Source organism: Rhinolophus ferrumequinum, chromosome 17 (assembly GCF_004115265.2).
Source record: "Rhinolophus ferrumequinum isolate MPI-CBG mRhiFer1 chromosome 17, mRhiFer1_v1.p, whole genome shotgun sequence".
In the NCBI taxonomy this organism is placed as follows: Eukaryota; Metazoa; Chordata; class Mammalia; order Chiroptera; family Rhinolophidae; genus Rhinolophus; species Rhinolophus ferrumequinum.
The window spans coordinates 30,894,390-30,917,303 of NC_046300.1; the positions used below are offsets into that span (position 1 = coordinate 30,894,390).

Here is a 22,914-nt window from a genome sequence, read left to right on the forward strand (position 1 = left end):
CTTTCCCAGAACCAGTACCTTAGCATGCACCAACACCGCTTCTGCCAAGATTTCTCCCTGAATCTCCTGCTAGAGACAGAGCAACCAAGCCCCTCCTCTGCCCTGTCATAGACCTCTATCACAGCCCTTTATTTTTCCATGATGTTGTAAGCATCTGGGCATGCATGTTGGCAGAAGTGTGCAATCCCGTTGGGTTGGAGACCTCTGTTAGCTAGCAGCATCCACTCCCTAACACCAGGACCTCTCATAGTAGTCACTTGACCAAAGAGTGTTGAATGATTGGGTGAATGAATGATACATGTTTGGAAGAGAAGAAGGAGACTATTCACATGGTAGTTAAAATTTTTCCTAAGTTTAAGAGACAACAATGACACAAGAAATTGTAAGAAAGGAAGGAAGGAAGGAAAGAAGGAAAGAAGGAAGGACGGACCACAACCACAAAAACACTTGGATCTCCTGATAATTCATTATAACTTTAAACTCACTTACACCGTGTCAATCACACACAGTTCTAAATACCCATCATAGTTTTATAGACATGACTTCCATTTGATATAGATGCTGTTACTTGGAGTGACGGACCTGAGGTGTGCTATTATGAACAAAATGGATTCAGTGCCCTTGAAACACTGGGTCTCAGAGGCTTTTTATTTTAACTTTTTATTTTGGAAAATTTCAAATATACAAGTATATAAAGAGGACAATATAATGAACCTTCATGAACCAATCATCTACATTCAATAATTAGCAACTCATGGCCAATCTTGTTTAATCTAAAACCACCCACTTCACCAATCCATGCAATTCTTTTCAAGAAACTCTCAGTGTCATATCATTTCATCCATAAAAAATTTCAACGTGTATCTCTAATATATGAAGATTCTTTTAAGAACATAACCACACTACCATTATCACACCTAAATAATAAATCCTTAATATCATTGAGTACTCAACCAGTTTAAATTTTCCCATTGTCTGATAAACTTTTTCAGTTTATTTGTTCAAATCAGAATACAAATAGGTTCACAAATTGCAATTAGTTAACATGTTCTTAAGTCCCTCTTTTTAAACACTAGGTTCCCATTTTGTTGCCCCCAACTCCTTTTTTAATTTTTTGAGAAACTGGGTTGGTTGTTCTATACAGTTTCCCAATCTAGAGTTAGCAGATTATATTCCTGTGATGTCATTTACCCTATTCCCTCCCTCTCTCTATAGGCAATAATTTCTTTTGAAAATTTTATAATTTATCCTTTCACTTAAAAAAAAAGTAAGTTAACCAGTAGCATATCATACCGTACACAATTTTCTCTGCCTCACTTTTTTCACTCAACCTTATATCCTGATGATCACTCCATGGCAGTTTAGAGGTATTCCTCACTCCTTTTCTATAGCTGTGTATCACTGCCATGAGGTAGATGTTACAAAGCGTATTCAACCAATAGCCTACTAATATACTTGAATTGGTTTTGTTGCTATTACAAATGGTGCTGCAATGAATAGCCAACGTACCTCTTTGTATATTTTGTTAGGTCATCTTTGGAATAGATTCCTAGAAGGGAAACTACTGACACAAAGAATAATTACATCTGTAATTTTGCTAGAAATTGCAGAGGCTCTGCTTTTAAATGCAATGTGTTTCTACAAGTTTTGTCATAAAATGGATCCTGAAACCGGTCCTATTGTAGTTATCTATTGCTACATAACAGATAACCCCCCAAACAGTGGCTTAAAAACACCATTTATTATTTCTCATGATTGTGCAGTTTGGGTGGGGCTCCTTGGTGATGGTTTGTCTCTGTTCCATTTGGTTGGCTGGGACAGCTTGGCTGGAGCTGGAGAATCCAAGATGGTTTTATTTACATATTTCGTACCTCAGCTGCAATGGCTGGAATGGTTGGGACACTGGCTGGTCTCTCAATGTGGTTTCAGATCATCCAGAATTCCAAGCTTCTTAAACATGGTGTCTAGATCCCAAGACTTAAGTAAAACTGAAAGTTGTAAGGCCTCTTATAGCCCAGGACCAAAAGTCATATGACATTACTTCTGCAGCATTCTACTGGCCGCAACAATTCTCAAGGCCATCCGGATTCAAGAGGAAGGAAAACAAACTCCATCTCTTGTTGGGAGGAGCAACATATACATACAGACATGAAAGAAATAGTTGATGGTCATCTTTGCAGATAATCTACCACACATCCCAACTGTATGTACGGCATTATGCACACCATAAACGCATGCCCCATCTTATCTACTTCCGTATCAGCAGAACCAGGAGAAAGAGTCTAAAGGTGGTGAGGAGTGAAATACCTCTTCATACCCTAGTGTTAAGTGTGTGTTAAAGCTCAAGGGGATCCAAAGTGGAGATAACTTCTATCAAGGAAAAGCGAGAAAGTCTTGCTTCAAGGCAAAGAACCTGATCACCTATCTAGAACATAAATCTATCAACAGCTATTTTATTTCCATTCATTCTTTGTATTTATTCAAGAACTCTGTTCCAGGCTCAGTGTTGAGTACAATGGTGAACGTAACAGACAAGGTCCTAGCTCTTGCGGTAATTACATTCTATATGGAAACTGCAGAACACGACAAGGATAGAAAGATATATAAGAGAAAAACGTGCCCTTGAAGAAGTTACTATGTAGTTGAAAGTGGGGATAAGCAATCAAGACCTAGCTAGAATCAAACAGAGATAATGGAAAGACAAACACAACTTTGTATAAGGGGAGGGAAACAAACACAGATTAAAGCACCTGCTCTACATAAATCACAACAGTACCAGGAGGAATGTCTACAGAGGTACTGACAATAGTGAGGAATAGACAGTTCAGAGGAAAAGAGAATAAAGGAGGGACGACTGTGGCCTGGGGGAGTCGTCTAAGGCTACATGTCGGGAGGGAGGCAAAGGGCGGGGCGGGGGTTGGTGGGGAACGGGGGATCAGAGCCTTCCCCTATGTATCTGATAACATATTGGCAAGTCCCAGGGCTGCTGTGTATGCGATTAAAGGTTCTCACCAAGATAGCTTCCTACAATTTGCTGAGAAAAGGAGAAAGACAAAATGGGGTTTTAAAACTGACTGATTGAATTGGTAGGTAATGCAGTTCTATATAAAATATCACATTATCCAAAGGCCAAAACTGGAATCCTAATGACAGATGTTCAAGGCTTAATCCTTGGCTCTCATATCTATCTACATGCTCTTCCTTGGTGATCTCTCTCAGTTTTGTGGCTTAACAGCATCTCAATGACAATGAGTCACAAAAGGATACCTTCAGCTTTGACATCTTGCCATATTCATGTATGAACCTCGGAATTTACATACCCACTTGGAAGTCTAAGCGGCACCATAAGCTTCACGTAACTGCATCCTGGATTTTCCCTGATAAAACTCTGCTCCTCCCTTAGTTTCCCTAGCAGTTGGTGGCATCACCAGGACTCAAGCCAAAACATTGAAATATTTCTTGACTCCTCGCTTTTTCTAACACCCCACATCCAACCAATCATCTTGTCCTGTTGTTCTAACTGCACAATAGATCTCAAATTCAACTACTTGTCAGTACTTCTTCCCCTGCGCCGGCCACCACCACTTCCCATCTCCTAATTGATCTCGTTTTCTCCATGTTGCCTTCAGTCTATTTCCCACAGGACTGCCAGAGTAAACTTCCTACATTATTCTAGCCTCTGACTCTCCCTTCAACCTCACTTTATGATATACTTTCCCATCCTTACAATCCTCCAGCCACAATGGCCTTCTTTACAATTCTTAAACATGCTAAACTAGTTGCTACCTTGGACCTTTACATTGCTCTTCCCCCTTCCATCTTCGCCTAAGTAAAAACTCCTCATTTTTCAGGTCTCAGTTCAGATGGTAGCTCCATAGAAATATCTTTCCTAACAACCCTATCTAAAGAAGCCTATAGTTAAAATTCACTAATTTTGTGGAGGCACAGAGGGTACAGTGATGAATATTACAAAGTCCTAGCTCTTGTGATATTTACATTCTAAATGGAGGAAGTATGGTAAGGAATACTGTTACCCTACTTTATATTCTTCATAACATTGATCATGCTCTGAAAACTATCTTATTAATTTTCTTATTTACGTCCATCTGCCCCATTAAGTATACATTAGTTAAGGGAGATAGAACAGGGCCCTTAGCTCTCTTGCTCTCCATAATTATTTCAGCCCTTACAATGGTGCCTGGATCTCAATGAATATCTGTTAACTGTATGATTGAACGTGCTTGCATATATTAAATAATACAGCAGTAACATTACAGTTATAAAGGAAGAATTTGTTATATAGGGAAAACCTTTATATCCCCTTTACCCTAATTATATTGTTCTAAACTTTGACCTCCGATCTCAGCCCAACATTATGCTCATGTCAAGAGTTACTGGACCAATTCATTGCCACCAGGGAAATGTATATCAGTCTAATTACTCCAGAGTGACATACATTTCCTAGAGGGCAACACACCTCTTTGCTTCCTATAAAAATGTATTCTTTCAGGGCTGCATTAAACGTCAGTGTTACAGTTATGGGTTCTGGTAGTACTTTCCTTGTTCTTTGACATAAACAATCATGACCTAACCAGAAACAAATGGAGATAAAGGAAAGACAAATACAACTTTGTGTAAGTGGAAGGAAACAGACACAGATTAGGGCAACTACTTTGTACCCTATATGATCTAACATAAACAACAATGCACCTGACTTAGTCTGATGCTAGGCATATTATGTTGTCCTTCATGGTTCAATTTCCTCTTTCTATAACATTTGGGTAATCATGCTTATTTTTCCTAACTTCCTTGTGAAATGCGTATTATTTTATATCAGTTATGGAATGTTAGGCCCTGAGGTGTCTTGGTAATCATGTAATCCATACCCAAATGTGGAAACTGAGGCCTGATGAAGTTAAGTGATTTACCCAAGCTCACAGCTAATTATTGGCAGGGCTGGAACTAGAACTCAGATTCTCTGATCCTTAGGCCAGTGTTCTTTCGGCCTCACCATATTGCAATGTTTGCCCTGTTGTTCAGCTTTTTGTGGGTGAATGTTTTAGCTTCGAGTTAGCTCATACAATTCTTGAGGACAGTGATTATAATTTGTCTCTCCGATGGTACTTAGTTGGTCATATATAAGTAAATATTTATTAAATGAAGGAATAGTTTGCCATCAGTCCATAGCACTTGCCACCCCTCCATGTTGCAATCATCTGTAACTTTCTAGTTACTTCCCCTCATTCGTTGAAAATTTTAGCACCTGGCTCACTTTCTCTCTACAATAATTCTTAGTGAGTTTGAAAAGGTCATCTGACATTCTGGCCACTTAAGTTTCCTGAACTCTCTCCCAATGATCTTTTTCCCCACCCACCTCAGCTACCTATTTCCATGATCATATACCATAACTCTAAATCTTGATTTTATGCATTCCATTATTTGATTACCACCTCCTGGCATCTAGTTCACTTATTCTAACACCCTACTCCAACCATTCTTCAACCACCATGAACTCTGATCCGTGGGCCCCACCAATGTTTCACTGTCCTTCCTGTCCTCACTCTTCTTCAACCAGCCTGGATTCCCTGGTCAATCACTGTCATCACTCCTTTGTGTACATCTACAACTCCCTTGCCACTTTCTTTCTCCATCATGCTTACCTGGAAGAACTCTAATCCTGGTTAAAACCAACTCTCTGGCTACCCTGTCTCTATACCAAAGCAGTGGAACAAATCTGATTAAAACAGTAATATTATAACTGTGCTGACTATCTAAACTCATGATCATCAACTACAAGAGGGGCCTCAGCAGTGCCCAGTAATTCTTCATTTCTTCAGGCAACCGTCAGTCACACTTCTAGACTTTCTCTCTACTTAAACTCTCAATGCCCAGTCCTCACTCTGACCTGATAACTCTTAACTATTGATACACCGGGGGAAAAAATTAAATTAAGCAAAAGAGAGTTACCAGCCTCTTTCCCAATAATCTTATCTTCCCCACTCCCCCAAACTCCATGCCTTAAAATGGACGAAGTGTCCATGCTCTTAATTAAGGTTAAACTCTCTGGTGAGAGATGATTCTCACCTGCCTCTCACGTTTCTTTTGTTTCAGGCTATCTTATCAAGGATATTTGTAAAGTGAATAGCCTTGGAAGACGGGATATATCTAAAGCAGTGCTTAAAGAGAAATGTATAAATGTGTATATCAGAAAAGAAGGTCTTAAATAAAAAAAATAAAAAAAACCCTAGGCTTCCATCTTAAGAAACTAGAAAACAAAGAGCAAGCTAAACCCAAAGCAAGCAGAAGGAATGAAATAATAATAAATATTATAGCAGAAAAACAATATAGAGAAAAAATTTTAAAGTTGGTTCTTTGAAAAGCTCAACAAAATTGACATACTCTTAAGTAGACTGACCAAAAAAAAAAAAAAAGAAAGAAAGTCACTAATTATCAAAGTCAGGAAAGAAAGGATATTGCTACCAATCCTATAGAAATTAAAAGGATTATAAGGGAATACTATCAACAGCTTAATGACAACAAATTAAACAACTTAGATAAAAAGGACAAAAAAAAGTACATAAATGATCAACACTAACTAAAGAAGAAACAAAATAAACCTATAACAAGTGAAGATACTGAATTAGTAATTTAAAATCTCACAAACAAAAGCCCTAGTACAGATGGTTTCAGTTAATCTATGAAATGTTTATAGAAGAAATAATACCAATCTTTCACAAACTCAGAAAACAAAGAGCATGCTTCTTGTCACAGAGTTGGGTCTTGCTATTTTATTCCTTCTGCTCTCTCTCTCTTTTGAGTAGGGTGTTTAGTCCAATACATTTAATGTACTTATCGACATACTTAGAATTTCTTTTGCCATTTTGGTAGTTGTTTTCTACATGTCTCATGTTTTTTTAATTCTAATGAAGTAATGGAATCATAAAGTACCAATATATTTGGAAACTACTTATTTCTCATTAAATACAATAGGCAAAATATAGAAAAATAGAAGAAATGATTCATATTTGTCAACCAAACACAACTTCGTTTAATATTGTGGTATATTTTCTTCCATTCTTTAAAATTTTATTTCTATTTAGATGTTTGCTTTTTTGCTTTTTGAGTTTATATCATACTATGTATACAACTTACATATTTTTATCTTACGCAGTCTATTATATGCATTTTCCATGTGTTTCAATCACAGAGGAGCCATCACCAGCAGAAAGATACTAGGAGAAGTTAAGCAGATATCCCCTCGGAAGAGCTTTTGAATAAATAGTTTTGAATGGCCCTGTTGTTCAAATACGTGTACCTGTCAAAAAACTTGGTATGTTAGAAGGTTGGTTTGGAAGGCAAGGTGTCTGAGAAGCACCTGTGCATTAGGAATCTTGGTTATACACTTTGTGTAACAAAACAAAGGAAAGGCATCATCTCCAGTATGTTTGGTAAAATTCACCTGTAAAATGGCTGGATTTAGGGTCTTGAAGGAGTCATGTGGACTATTTTTTATTATTGATTGTGTGTGTGCATGTGTGTGTACATATATGTAATCTCATGTGATATCAAGCTTATTGATTTTATGGTATCCTAACCTTTTGTCTATTAATTTTTCTTGGTATATTTGCCAATTTTTCTACATAGTTCCATCAAATTTTGCTTTATGTGGTTAAATACACACAAGTTCATGATTGTATCATGACTGTGTGTCTTCTTGGTGGATAGTCCTTTTATGATTACTCTATTATCACCTCTTTATCTCTATCAATCCTTTGTGCCTTAAATTCCTATGTTTGATATTAATGCTATTAGATGAACAATTTTTTTGTTAGTATTTTCTTGGTATATAGTTTTTTTTAAAAATCACATTTCTCAAAAACTTTTTGGTAATATGTTCTAACCATATATCTTGCAAACAGCACATAACTGTTTTTCTTTTTTAAATCCAGTCGGAATATTTGTTGTGTTGTTTGTAATGGACATCCCTAGGCTTTATATTTATTGTTATAGATAATATACTTGGACATCTTTCTACAATCTTATTTATTGTTTCCTATTTATCATATTTTTAATTTGCTTTTTTTTCCTTTTTCTTTATTGCTTGCTAATCCAGTAGCTATGAGTAAGTTTTCTCTAGCTCATTTCTTTTCTCTATTGTTTTGGAAGCCACACATTCTATTTCTCTTATTTTGGTGAACATCCTTCAATGTTTAATACGCATATCAGTAATGGACTCTGTCATATTTAAAGTTGTCATAATCTTTTTATTATTAAATTTATTGGGGTTACATTGGTTAATAGCATTATATAATTTACAGGTGTACTGTAATTCGACATCTGTGTACTTTATTTTGTGCTCACCACCCAAAGTCTAATTTCCTTCCATTACCACATATTTGACCTCCTTTACCCACTTTGCCCTCACCCATCCCGTTCCCCTCTGGTAACCACCATTTTGTTGTCTGTTATCTCCAAGTTTGTTTTTGTTTTGTTAGTGTGTTTATTACTTTTTGTTTTATATTCCACGAGTGAAATCATGTTTTTTGTCCTTTTCCATCTGACTTATTATATTTCACCTAAAACAATACTCTTAAGGTCCATCCATGTTGTCACAAATGGTAATATTATATCTCTTTTAATGCCATAATCTTTTAAATAGCCTTTCTATATTTGGGATAATTCCCTGGTTATTGATCCCATCTCCCCAATATAAAATTGAATTCAGAACTCAAACTTCCCGCCTCCCTTGCAGCTAGGATACAGGCCTATGACATAGGCTCTACTAATCAGAAGCACCCATGGACATGTGAAGATACAAGTCCTGCATATACTTCCAATATATCAATTTAAGAAATTCTTGCATGCTGTTGTTTGCAACAAAGAACTTTAACCAATACAATCACTTGTCAAAATCTAAAGTTAAGGAATATTTTACTCCTTCTGAATAAAAGGGAGTGTATTATTTAATTCAAAACTCCCTTCTATCATCATTTACTATATTTTTTAAGAGCAAGTATTTTAATTTCACTTAGTTTTAAAATTCCAAAATACTGGTACTAAAACAAAAAAAACTACTGATTTGCATTAACCAAGGTATTTGCTAAGTTATTTGTTTATCCTTCCTTCTTCAATGTTACTTATTCCTTTTGGGTTCAGCTTTTTCCTTGTTGGAGTATATTTAGTATTTCTTTCAATGAGCACCTGTAAGTTCTAAATTTTGAAAATATGTTTATTTTATTCTTCTTTTTCAAAGATGGTTTAGGTAAGGATAGAATCTAGTTTCTCAGTTTGGGCTCTCAATACTTTGAAGATGTTTTCCAATGTCTTCTGTAACCTTGTGTTGCTGATAAATTGGCTGACAGGATGACTGTCATTCCTTTTAGGATAATTTGACATTTCTCAGTGGTAACTTTTAACATATTTTTATTATGTTTGGTATTGTGTAACGTCACTACTATGTACAGGACAGGCCTCAATTTTAAAAATTTATTCTGCTTGAATTTTAGCATTTTCCTTTGATCTGATAACTCACGTTCTTCTTCATGTCTGAAAAATTCTTGCACATTATCTCTACGGATATTACCTTTCCTACATACTCTATTTTCTCTCCTCCAGAAAGTCTTTCAGATGTATACTGGGTCTTCTAATCCTATCCTCTAAGTTTCTGAACTTACCTTTGCTGCTTTGGCAGTTTATTATATGCATTTTCCATGTACTTCAGGCTCTCCATAAAAATCATTTTTTATAATATAGGGATTATCTCGCTCAAAAGTCATCAATAGTTTTCTATTTCCTACCGCATGAGCTACACTTCTGGCTTTCAAGGCCGTCATGCATCCACACCCTGACATTGATTGGTTGGGTAACTATGGACACACAAACTTCTTTAGACCCTAGTTTTCCAACACAAAAATGTTATTGAGGTTATTGAAAAACTTACATGAGGTAAAGAATATAAGGTGCTGACAAGTGCCCACCACAGTAGCACAGCAACTAAAATTTGGAGTGGTGCACCAGTTCATAGCAATTTCCCTGGTGATCACATCTGTATGACATCTTTCCTCCCACCATTTTATATATTAATCCTGAATGGAAGTTATCATCAATTCCTTGGTTGTTGTGATTGGCTGAGGCATAGGCACATTGGCCTAACCCAACAGATTAGTCATTCCCTGAGACTTTTAAAATATGAGGTTTCTTTTATGACTGCAGAGTGCTTAAAATGTGAGTAGAGCTGCTGGCTATAGTAAGGGAGAATGAAAGTGATATTTAGAAAAGGAGGAAGAGGGAGATAAGGATGTAAGAGAGATTACTAACACCATTCAAGTTCCTGGCCTCATTGGTTTTGATGATATGGGACTTTTCAATACTATGGATTCCTTTAATATTTGAATAGTTTATAGAAGGCAGGAATACCTTATAATAAAGACTTTAAAATATTATAAAACTTTGAACATGAATCTTATTTCATTTTATTATTCAATTATATAGGTTTCTTATTCCTGTATTTCAGAATGATTGTTACCCTTTAGCTGTAGAAATGTAGTTGTTGTAATAATAACATTAAATCTGAACTCCTGCAGAGTTCCCACAGCCTTTCATATCATTATCTTATTTGATTTTGTGATATAAGTAGTCCAGGTAATGTTAAGCGTAGTTTTTATAAATGGAGAATTTAGGATGCAAGTTAAATGGTGTCAAGGGTGAAGAAGTGTGAGAACCGTGTTAGGTATTAAGCATCCTCTATCGGGAGGACTGTTGGCAGTCAGAGAGAGTACAATTATAAAACATTTTCCTTAGTTATTGTTAATTAGAAAATTTCAGAAGAGCCCTGAAAGTTTCATTAGCTCAATTATAAAACTTATTAAAACGCATACTCTACAATTTAAATTCATACTTTCAGATGTACTTGTATTTTCCCAAAAGTTAATCTTTCCCAAATTCCTAATTTGGTTCTTGTTGTGCTTTAAAATTCTAGAACTTTAACCTAGAGGAGAGATTATTGGGGGTGGGGCAGGGGAGAGCGAGATTACTAATTCCTGGCCAGATTTTCACAGTGCTTAATAGGCTCATATATGATTGAGGGTAAATTCTTATACTCCTTGATTAAGATAGAATTCTGTATTATATATAGCACATGAGTAATTATTTAAAAGGTGATTTGTAATAAAAGTACTCTAGTAATATTATCACAACACCGTTCTTTTGGAGAACTCAAATGCTTTCACAACATTAACTCATTTACCCTCACTGAACTAAGTGGAGGCTGGGTGACAAACTATCCCTATTTTATCTGCTGAAGTTGATGAAGAGGAATGACATACCAAAGAGAATGTTACCACACAGTTATGAGAACTCCATTTTAAGTAGAAAATATAATTTATGATGAGGAATGTAAGAAATTGTTTCTATAGAATCAAGGCATTGATATGTCAAAGAATATTGGAAGGATCATATTATTAGTTAACTGGCGGGTGTGTTTCATTTTGCACTGATATTTTCGTTTTTTATGGGACTAAAAGATAAGCTTTTTGTTGTAAATACAGCATCACAATATACTGACAGTTCTGGCATAGGTCCCCTTTTCTCCTGACTGCCATCAGACTCAAATCGATCCTCTAAATAGTCTGTCCCAAGAGACACAACTGATGTAGGGAACAGGGGACTTTTTAAAACCGAGCCTGACGTCACACATTTATGTTCTAACCATCTGTACCTTTTTTTAACCAGAGGTTGGAGCTGCCTGGGCGGACAGACACAGGCGCACAACAGTCTTCTCCTACACAAGCCTGGAATGGCAACTGTGCGGCTGCCTAAGAAAGAAAAGCCAAGAAAAGCCGTTTAGAACTGAGGTGGCGTGGGGGCGTGTGTAGCAGGGTGAGGGAGTAATTCCTTTTCTACATCCAAGGGTGCTATTTATTGGAAATCCAGCACATCTTTTTTTTTGTAAAAATAATTGATTTCTTTCGAATGGGAGGCGAAACCCTTCAGATGCAAAAGAATAAAGGGCGGGGGGCGGAACGCAAACCTGGCAGGGGGATTTTGGAAAGAACCACAATCTTGTTTCGGATTGGGACGGCGGGTAGAGAAAAGGCTCAGGCAACCACAACCTGTTTGTCTGCAAAGATGCTGCTTTCCGCGAGTTCCAAGCATCGGCCCCCTCCTCTACCGCTGCCCAGGCGTCCCTTATCACCCTTCCGCACCTCCTTCAACCTCCCCAATCCGGAGGGGCGTGTGCCAGTGAGGGGCAGTCATTCTTCTTCCACGCTTAAGATCCGGCTAGTTCATGCTGACCCCCTCCCCCCTCCGCTCCCCGCTCCTTTTGACCCTGCCTGCCGCCCCCGGGAGGACAGCAGCCTCCCAGTGGCCACCTCTCACCCCACTCCCTTGGCTCCTTCATCCTCCCCACGCCCAGTGGCGCCTTCTCACTCGCCCTCCACGTGCGAGCCCGGTTTGCCCCCGTCCCCTAGCCGCTCCCAGGAAGGCGGTAGCCTCCAGGTGCCTATCGCTCACGCCCCTTCCGGCCTCTAACCCCGTTCCTTCAATCTCGCCTGGCTTTGGGGAGCATCTGCACGCTACAGCCACTGGCGAGTTGGGGGCCGTTACCCCCTTCCCGGAACCCCCCACCTCCAGCCCCGGGCTCCGCCCACCGCACCCAAGGCGCGCTCCCAGCAGCACCTGGCTGCCCCTCCCCCGGGTCTGCTCCCCGCCCGACACCCCCGCCCCGCGCACCGCAGCTCCGCGCCCACCCCTCGCAGCTTCCTCCTCCCCGCACCTCCTCTCCGGGAGGCGGGGGCCACAGGCGAGCACGGTAGCGTGGCCAATGGGCGCTCGGCTTACTCTGGCCTCTCCCCCGCGCGGCCGCCAATCGTGGCGGGCGGTGGTGGTAATATTGTGGAGTGGAGTTTGGATGCCGCCGCTGCCGCGGGCTGGAACGGCGCGGCGCGGGGGCTGCCAGGGTATTTCGGGAAGGGGGCGTGAGGAGGCGGTGGCTGCGGCGGCGGCGGCGGCGAGGACGGCGGCGGCGGCGGCGGCTACGTGTGGAGGCAGCTGAGGGAAAGAGAAAGAAAGGAAGAGGGCGGGGAGTCCTCAGAGGAGGAGGCGGGACCGGCCGGGCTCCTCACCTCTCGGTTGCCGCGGCTGGTGGCTCGGGAGGCGGCACCGCCCCCTATCCGCGGACTCCTGAGCGCAACCGGCCGCCGACCCGTCGGCCCCGGGCAGCGGCCGAAGCTACTGAGCGGGAGCGGTGGGCCGGGGCGGCGGCGGAGGCCACCGCCATGGCATTCCTCAAACTCCGTGACCAGGTAGGTGAGGGGCGGCGAGGCGGGATCGCGCCGACCGGGTGGAAGGAAGGGGGGACGGGCGGGCCAGCGAGCCAGCGGTGTGGGCCGCCTGGGCGCCCTCTAGGCGCTATGGCTGCGAGGGAGGCTGTGTGTCGCCCCGGCGACGCGCGTGGGGCGGTCAGGCCGGGAACGCGGGCGACCTTCCTGTCAGCGAAACCCGGTCTGGGGTAAGCCCACGTGCCGCTGGGGGGCTCGCAGCCGCCTCCGGACGCTGCCGCGAGAGGGGCGGGTCCCGCGCTCCCCGCCTGGGCGTCCGCGGCCGGCGCGCCGCCGGGTCTGCGCCTTCGCTCTCTCCTGCCAGGTGAGGCTCGGGCCTAACAGGTGGCTTACCGCTGCTGGGCGGGAGCGGTGCAGGCGGCCGTGACCTAGGGTCACGACCTTGCTCGCCTGTTGGCTTCGCCGGATAGTTCAAGGCTGACTCTCTCCGGGTTAAAGACGGTTGATTTTGCTTAGGGACTAGTTACTCCACGTGCAGGTTCCCAGACTTGTTTTCTTTTGACATCTTGTGCACCATCTTGGTTACTTTTCTTGACTTAGGAATAGCTGGTCAAAGAATACCTGCAGTAGCGCAAAGAGTGGTCACTCTTCTTGAACTGAAAAAATACTTCGTGTCTAGCAATGAAATCGTAACTATATGGGAATGATTTGTTCACCTGAAAACATGGAAAGATGGTTAACAAGGCTTTCAGGCGATGCAGAGGTTTCCAAACATTTGTATCTCTCCTTTAAGGCAAAGAGAAATTAACGTGTGAAATTTACCGAGTCGCAGTAAATTTATTAGTGGTGAGAATTTATTTTTACCATTTGGTTTTCTGAACAGAAGATATTGAATAGATTTGAAGGGAAAGTAACGTGCATGCATTGGGAAACTATTCCGAAAGTTTTTACCCCTTTTGCAAAAACAATGGGGAAAACTTGAGATGTGTTTTTTAATATTGTCTCCGTGAGTATTGTACCTTAAATTCTGAACCTAGGCAGTATCATGAATTCTCATTTCATAAGTGAATTTTATTTTATGTTTAGGCTACTGACTGAATTTGTGTATCATTTAGTATCAGCAAGGTTATATAGCTGGTGATGACATCAACAGGACATGATACTTTCAGAAACTACTGTTTGGTCAATAACAAGGTATTACTGAAATACATTGTATTTCAAAGTATAGAACTGCATTGTCCAGTGGGATAGCCACTAGCTACATGTGGCAACTTAAATTAATTAAAATAAAACATTGAGTCTCTCAGTCATGCTAGCCACATTTCAAGTGCTCAGTAGCTATATGTGACAATTGACTATGGTATTGCACAGCACAATATAGAATTTCTGGTTTATATATCATCAGAAAGTTCATGGGACAGCATTGTTAAAGAATAACAGGTAAAGCACAGTTAAAGCATAAACTAATTCCTGCTAATTCTTGTACAGTTTACTAACTTGATACTTTTGATGGTGTGGAACTCAAGATCTACGTTCTCCACTAATCTTTACCAATCTTAATGGCACTTTTGTACTTCCATAAGGTATAATTGAGATAATGATTGATTTTTGTTTTGTTTCTAGTCCTACAATCTCAAAAAGGTTATTTTTGCAGTTTGGATCATTGCATGCATTAGGAATTTAGTGAACTTTTAGGAGAGCATCCCAGTTTATTCACCATCAGGTTTAAACATGAACAGAATTGTAGTTTCAGTCCGACATAAAATCCAGTTGCAACTTTGCATTTGTGTATTTAGGAATTGTAATTATGAAGCAATTGTGATGCTACTCCAGTTTTATATAATATGTATTAATACTCAGGGGGTAATGATGATGTTTAAAATGTCACCTGTAAACTTGAGGATACTTGGACAAGTTAGTGAAGTGACATGGCTCAGAGGGGGAAGAAGAACATTGAGGTTTACCTCTAATCTACTAAGTAATTGGCTCATCAGGTCATTCCTTTGGAAGACTTTGAGAAATGAGTTTCTTTTTTGCCTAGTTTAAAGGGAATAGTTGCTTTTAGAGGTCATCATATATGTTGATATTTTATTACTATAAGAAGTTATGGTAAAAATGAAAAGGAATGCAAATACTATTTTATTTTAATCTTTCCCATCTACAGGAAAAGGAGTTCAGCTAGATGGATTATTTTATTTGGAGGAAGGGAAATCTGGATAAGTACGCAGAATTTTAAAGCTGGCAAGTACCTGGCTTAGCATTTAGCACAATCCTCATTTACTTGAGATAGGAAGTAGTAGAACCTAGTTTGTCTGTTATTTCCATATTCACATTGTGTTCTGTTTTCTTCTATCTTTGCAAATACAGTTTAGTACATAGAAACTGTAATGGGTAGGGATTGTTTTTCTTTGTGCCTATAAGTGGGGGGGGGGTGGTTCTAGATGGCTTAAACATAAACTCTGTGAGTAAATGAAGAAATTTGTTTTCATATCCAATCAATAATCTAAATAAGACAGCATCCCTCATTTTGTGTCAACACCTAATATGGGTATAAAAGGTTACTATTGTACTATTTTCTATTAGTAAATGAAAATAATTTTAATTATAAATGAAGTGAAAATAATTTGTAGTAGAAACAAACGTTTCCTGTGATTCCCCCCCCACACACACACACGAAAGTGTTTATATAGCATGAATTTGTAACACTTGTAGGGTTCTGTCCAACAGGTGTCAAGATTTTTGTCTTTGCAGTTAATAAAAATAATCATACATTGTATTTATGATTTATAATTATTATATTAAAATTTTTAATTTTACTTTCTTGCCTTACTGAGATATTATTGACATATAACATATGTAAGTTTAAGGAATACAACACGATCATTTTATACTTGTATGTATTGTGAAATGATTACCACAATATGGTTAGTTAACATCTCTGTTCCCTCACATAATTACCATTTTTTTGTGTGTGTGGAAATAACATTTAAGATCTGCTTTCAAATTGTGTGTGTGTGTGTATACACACACAAAATACAGTATTATTAATTATAATCACCATGCTGTACCTTAGATCTCCAGAACTTATCTTATAGCTGGGAGTTTGTACCCTTTGACCAACTTCATGATTACATGTTGTCAGCAGTGATTCATAGTATACCCTAATAAGAAAGGTAGAAAGGTAGGTGGTCTTTGTTTAGTTCAGGGATAACAGACTCACAACTGGGAAGCTAAATGGCAACTGACTCACTGACTGGTTGCAGTATCTGGAAGACTAGGGAGTGATGGAGACTGTGGCACACAGGAGCAGGTGTGTTAGGTGCTGCTCAGCGCTGGGCCGTTGTTGCTGAGCAGTGTGTCCAGTATTTTTAGAACTCTAGTTTTTTGGGGTTGTTTTTTAGGAATTTTTTAGAAATTGAGATTCTCATGAAAAATCTATTAGTAAATGTTAGCAAGTTGGTAGTTACCATTGATAAAAATTGAAAGCTGTGATTTTCAAAAGGGATTGGAAGAGGACCAGTTTGTAACTGCAGTTTAAATCAGCTTGAGAAAATAAATTACAAAATAAGATTCCTATTTTTTTAAAAAAAGTTTTCTTTGAGGTACAACACCCAAATGGTCATAAACTTTAAAAAATTGAGGTAATTTCCATACCATAAAATTCACTCTTTTAAAGTCTAGAATTCAGTAGTTTTTAGTTTATTTACAAAGTTGTGCAACCATTACCACTATCTAATTCCAGAATATTTTTATCACTCCGAAAAGCCATTAACAATCACTCCTTATTTTTCCCTCCCCCTAGACCTTGGAAGCCACTAATCTGCTTTCTCTATGAATTTGCCTATTCTGGATATTTCATATAAATGGAATCATAAAATATGTGGGCATCAGTGAATGACTTCTTTCATTTAGCATAATATTTTAAAGGTTCATCCATGTTGTAGAATGAATCATTTGGTCTTAAACTTTTATATCGTGTTTAAGAGTTTCTAAAAAAAGTTCTTCTATGCTATTTTACTGCCTCCTGTAGTGTGCATATGTGTAATTTGGGATGTTTGTTTCTGTTTTCTGAGTTTGTTTTATAACTGGAGTTAAACTTTGCAGTAGTACTAAAGGATGATAATAGCTTTTACATTTGGATTATTTTTCTGTAGGAGCCATCTTTGCGCGCGCTTTTGGGTTAATGGTCAGTAGGTAAGGATTCTTAATATATTGAAGGTTTTTTGTTTGTTTCGACAGGGTTGACATATCAATTAGTCGATATTGGATGGATGAGAATAACTTAAGCATGATTTTGGATAGTTAGCAAGTTCTCGTTTGATCAAGTATTCACTAGGGGTAGAGCATTATTTGACTTCTGGTAGGAAAAAATAGATGATCCTAGAAAAATCTTATAATTGGGGATACAGAATGTATGAAATGCCTGAAAAACACTGATGGCCAGATTTTCAAGTATTCTGTACTGAGTGTCTCCTTTCTTTGTGTTGGAGCTTGTAGGGACACACACAGATGTAGTAGTTACCATCTCTGCCCTTAAGAATCTTACTGGCTAGAAAAAGAGACACACATCAATGCACAGTATGTGAAATACTTCACATGAAAAGGTTTATACAGTTTGAGGAAAAACATTTGCAGCATATTATTTGGAAATGTGACATAGTTAAAAAATATGTGTCCTATGTTTCCTGATTTTTAATAACTGGTAAAATGAAATGTAGAACATGGAGAGACCTCCTTGAGGTGCAGATAACATGTTTCAGAATTCAGATAGGATCAGATGATCTGACAGTAGGCAGAAGGAGGTAGCAAGGGAGGTATTTTAGGTTCACAGGAAAGATTCGTTGAAAGCAAACAGTTGTGCAGGAAAGCAACAGAGGGAACTATGAAGGCAAGCCAGAAAAAAGAGGATGGTATTATCTGTGGTTGGATAGTGAGGAGAGAGACCTGACTGGTTCGTGTAGTTGGAAAGAACAGGAGATAGATTAACTAAGTTAATAGTGACTACATTATGAAGTACTTGGAATACAAGACTAAGAAGTTGGGACTTGATTGGTAGTCATGGGAAGTCATAGCTGGGCTTTCGTAACCGAGGGTCTGTGAGGGGCTTCTGGAGGAATGTGCATATATGTACCTTTCTCAGGAGGGTTCATAATTTTTTATTAGATTTTCCAAGGGGCCCATGACACCCAAAAGTTAAATAACTACTGTAGGTTTTAGAAAAATAGATTACAAAAGGCACTGCTGTAATTCAAAACATACATGTATGAAAAACATTTTAGTACAAACTGAGTACATTAAGTAGTAAGCAAAAGTTTGAATGGGAATGAGTACATCTTTAAAGGATCCTCATACCGAGTTTCCCCGAAAATAAAACCTAGCCGGACCATCAGCTCTAATGTGTCTTTTGGAGCAAAAATTAATATAAGACCTGGTCTTATATTATATTACATTACATCTGGTCTTATATTAAAATAAGACCAGGTCTTATATTAATTTTTGCTCCAAAAGACACATTAGAGCTGATGGTCCGGCTGGGTCTTATTTTCGGGGAAACTCGGTAGCTATATTAATGGCTCCCTTGTGTGTACATTTAAGAGTGTCTTATATTCATGTGACAGTTGGCAGTTTTTTGTTGTATAGTCCCACTAGGGTAAATTAAACATGAAATGCAATTAAATAATGGTTATGGTAGTAAAAAAAAAAAAAGAGAGAGAGCAGATAATCCAAGTAGTTAGATTTGGGTTGCATTAGATTTTCCAGCATGTTGCCTTATTTCCTTACAATTTTTCTAGTCTGATATAAAATTTATATTCAGTGAATGCCCTCTACCTGGGCTGGAGTGAGATGCTCCTGGAAAATGTTCTGTGCCTGGAGAAAATAGTTTAGGATTAAATCTTTTTGTCTGGATAATGCATCTCATGGACAGTTCACATCAAACCAATCACACAGTAATACAGTACTTCTAATTTAAAGCAAAATTAATGAAATCTCCAGTTACTTAAACCAATAATGCTTAAATGTGTTACAGTACATTGTATACAATGATTAAAGTTCTCGAGTACTTTAGATTTAATTTCCACTCCTATTCCCCCACCCCAGTTCTTAGTTATACTATTAAGTGATTCATCCACCTTCCTTATGTGATACTGATTTAAAGAAATAAAAAGTTACCAGCATTCTTCTGTGAGTACTGATTGGCATGCAAAGCAAAGTCTGGACAGAATTACTGCTTCCACAACTCTAGTGACAAGTTCACTTTTGCCTAGTAAATTTAAGTTCAGATTCTTAATTGGTGATGGATTACCATTTAAATTTATTTATTATAAGCATAAAGGTATATCTTTTCTACTCATAAGGATTTAAGGCTGCAGGTAATATTAAAATACGTAGCATAGGACAATTAAAATATTTAAAAATGTAAATCAGGAAGCAGCTGCTTCTGAAACAAACACTTGTTCCAAAAGCCTAGATGAGAGGTATTACAGTTGAGCACTACATTTAACTTTATTTTCTGTTATTTGAAGTACCAAAAAGCCCTCACAAACTTTATATCTTATAATAGGGAATATAAAATAATCTGGAGAAGCAGCCTTTTCTCTTGCATCAATTTCTGGATTAAAATGTTTGATAGCTTTTTCTTTTTAAAACAACTTTACTGAGATATAATTCACACACCAGTTTAAATTGTACAGTTCAGCGATTTTTACTATATTCACAGAGCTGTACAAGTATCACCACAGTCAATTTTGGAACATGTTATTTAATCCAAAAAGAAACCTCTTATGCCTAAGCCTGTCACTTCCTCCCCAGTCTTAGACAACTATTCATCTACCTGTGTGTCTATATTATTTTGTCTATTTCACTTAGCATGTTTTGAAGGCTCATCATATTGTAGCATGTATCAGTATTTTTATTGCTAATTAATACAATATTCCCATTGTATCATATACCACATTTTATTTATCCACTCAACAGTTGATGGACATTTTGGTTATTTCCACTATTTGGCTAGTATGAATAATGCCGCTCTGAACATTTGTGTGAAAGTTTTTGTGTGGGCATAAGTTTTCATTTCTATTGAATATATACTTAGGAGTGGACTAGCTGGTAACTTTGGATTAGCCTTTTAAGGAACTACCAGTTCATTTTCCAGAGTGGCTGTACCATTTTGCATTCCCACCAGCACTAAATGAGGGTTCTAATTTCTCCACATTTTCAATAAACTTATTGTCTTTACATTTTTTTTTATTATAGCCATCCTAGTGTGTGTGAAGTGGTATTTCCTTGTGGTTTTGATTTGGATTTCTCTGATGACTAGTGATGTCGAGCATCGTTCTTTTCATCAAATCCTTTGCCCATTTTTCAGTTGGACTACTTTTTATTGAGTTGTAGGAGTTCTTTTTTTTTTTTAAATTCTCATGTCTTAATTTGGTGAGAGTAGGTTTTTTTTTTTGTTTTGTTTTTGTTTTAAGATTGTTATTGGGGAAGGGGAACAGGACTTTATTGGGGAACAGTGTGTACTTCCAGGCTTTTTTTCCAAGTCAAGTTGTCCTTTCAAGTTGTCCTTTCAGTCTTAGTTGTGGAGGGCGCAGCTCAGCTCCAGGTCCAGTTGCCGTTGCTAGTTGCAGGGGGCACAGCCCACCATCCGTTGCGGGAGTCAAACTGGCAACCTTGTGGTTGAGAGGACGCGCTCCAGCCAACTGAGCCATCTGGGAGCTCAGCGGCAGCTCAGCTCAAGGTGCCGTGCTCAATCTTAGTTGCAGGGGGCTCTGCCCACCATCCCTTGCGGGACTCGAGGAATTGAACTGGCAACCTTGTGGTAGAGAGCCCACTGGCCCATGTGGGAATCAAACTGGCAGCCTTCGGAGTTAGGAGCATGGAGCTCTAACTGCCTGAGCCGCCCAGCCGGCCCTGTAGGAGTTCTTTATATTTTAGGTTCAAGTCCCTTATCAGGTACATGATTTACAAAAATTTTCTCCCATTCTGAAGGTTGTCTTTCTACTTTCTTGGTGGTATTTTTTTGAAGCACAAAAGCTTTTAATGTGAAGTCTATTTATCAGTGACTCCTAGGGTTTTGACTAGAGAGCCTAGGTGGATAGGGCATGCAAGCAGAAGAGCTGGTTTGAGAGTAAAATGAATTCAATTCTGGATATATTGGGGTCCTAGTGGGACATTTAAATGGAGAAGCGTAGTAATAGTAGGCAGTTCAGTGTGAGGCTGGGCTCAGAGAAAAGTATGTTCAGTGGTAATTGAAGTGAATGAGAACAGCTCATGGCCAGGGAAAGTATAACACAGGATATGAAATGAGTGGAGGAAAGGAAGCCTGAGAAGAAGCTACTAGAATTAGGAAGAGAGCCACGAGAGATTACAGGCCAAAGAGGGAAGAATTTCCCAAGTTGCACCTATATCAGGCACAAAGGCTCAATTTTTCTCATCACCTCTAAGTTTTCTTTTTATCCAGCACATTGTTTTAAATTTTTCCATGGAAATATTTTTTCTATTTGCCCCAAACTCTTTACTTCCTAATTCCTAGTTTGGGCATGCATCAACATCACTTGGCTATCTTAAATATTTTTGTGGTCCTGTTAGATCTGAATGAGGATCACCTGGGGTAATGCTCCAGAACCTGTATTTTAAAACCCTGTGGTAAAGACTGACTTGCTCTTCAAGCTTGTTTCCTTTTCTCTCGGATCCAACTCACTTATATATTTACCAGCCCCTCTTGTATTTGGGGATGGCCATGTGATTGAGATCTGGCCACAGGAAATGAAGCAGAAGTACTGAGTGTTTTTCAGCCCTGACAAACACAAGCTTCCCTTGAACGGTGCTCTCCTTTCTCCACCTGCTGGTTGGGTGTTGTCTGCCAGAGCAGCTTTGGAAATGATGGTCCGAGAAAGCTGAACTTGTGTCAGCCTGGGTCACCTCCAGCCTCCTTATGCCCCCAGGTGATCATTAACATGGATTTTGGGACTTCATGTAAGCACGAAATAAAAATAAGCTATTATGTTATGCCACAGTTTCGGAATTTATCTATTGTAATATCCATTGTTACTTTAATCAGTATAACTCCTTAGATTATTATGCAAATTCTGATTTGGGAACCATTGCCTTTGGTTTGTACTGTTTGTTATTTTTAAACTCATTTATATGGTAGGTTAGTCTTCAGCTGTTGATTTCCAGACCTTATATGTAAATATTGTATTTTCTTTGGAATAATTTTCATGGAAATGGTTATAATTAACATCCTGATTATTTTATTAGGTAACAAACATTTGTATGCCTACTACCTTCTGGTCCTTGATACTGGGGATACATCTTTTGGAGGAACAAAAACTACATTTTGGTAGATTTGTGTTATATAGGGGTATTTTGTTAGAGAGTATGTTTTTCCTTGATCTCTACCATCGAGAAAAAAATTGAGTACATATTTCGGAGAACTGCAAATCTTAATCTTGATGCAGATTATATTATTAAACTTTTCCTGCAGTTGACTAAAGTTATTTTGTTTTTGTTTAAAGAACTATCTTATTGATTGCATTTATTCTTCCCCTTTTCCTTTTGAGAGAACCTTTGGATTAGAAATGGTGAAAGTCAGAAAGGACCTACCTACTACCTTTAGTATTGTATTCTTATT

At 38.7% G+C, this 22,914-nt stretch overlaps 1 protein-coding gene and 1 long non-coding RNA gene across 6 annotated transcripts in view; one reads left to right on the top strand and one right to left on the bottom strand.

The window, feature by feature from the left end:
* Positions 1-787: 787 nt before the first annotated feature.
* On the bottom strand, positions 788-12,801 carry LOC117036720 (uncharacterized). Its single transcript, XR_004425434.1, has 3 exons — positions 12,733-12,801; positions 11,717-11,813; positions 788-2,116 (listed from the first exon to the last, which is right to left on the bottom strand). It is a non-coding gene; the product is annotated as an uncharacterized LOC117036720 (long non-coding RNA).
* Positions 12,802-13,091: 290 nt separating this feature from the next.
* The window catches only part of ANKRD28 (ankyrin repeat domain 28), a 151,600-nt gene continuing 141,777 nt past the window's right edge, over positions 13,092-22,914 (top strand). For 2 of the 5 annotated variants that reach the window (XM_033131798.1, XM_033131800.1), the window contains exon 1: positions 13,092-13,304. In XM_033131798.1, the coding sequence (XP_032987689.1) occupies positions 13,278-13,304 (27 nt within the window). In that variant the 5' untranslated portion in view covers positions 13,092-13,277. The remainder of the gene's footprint in view (positions 13,305-22,914) is intronic. The other 3 variants (XM_033131802.1, XM_033131799.1, XM_033131804.1) reach the window with 3 other exon arrangements.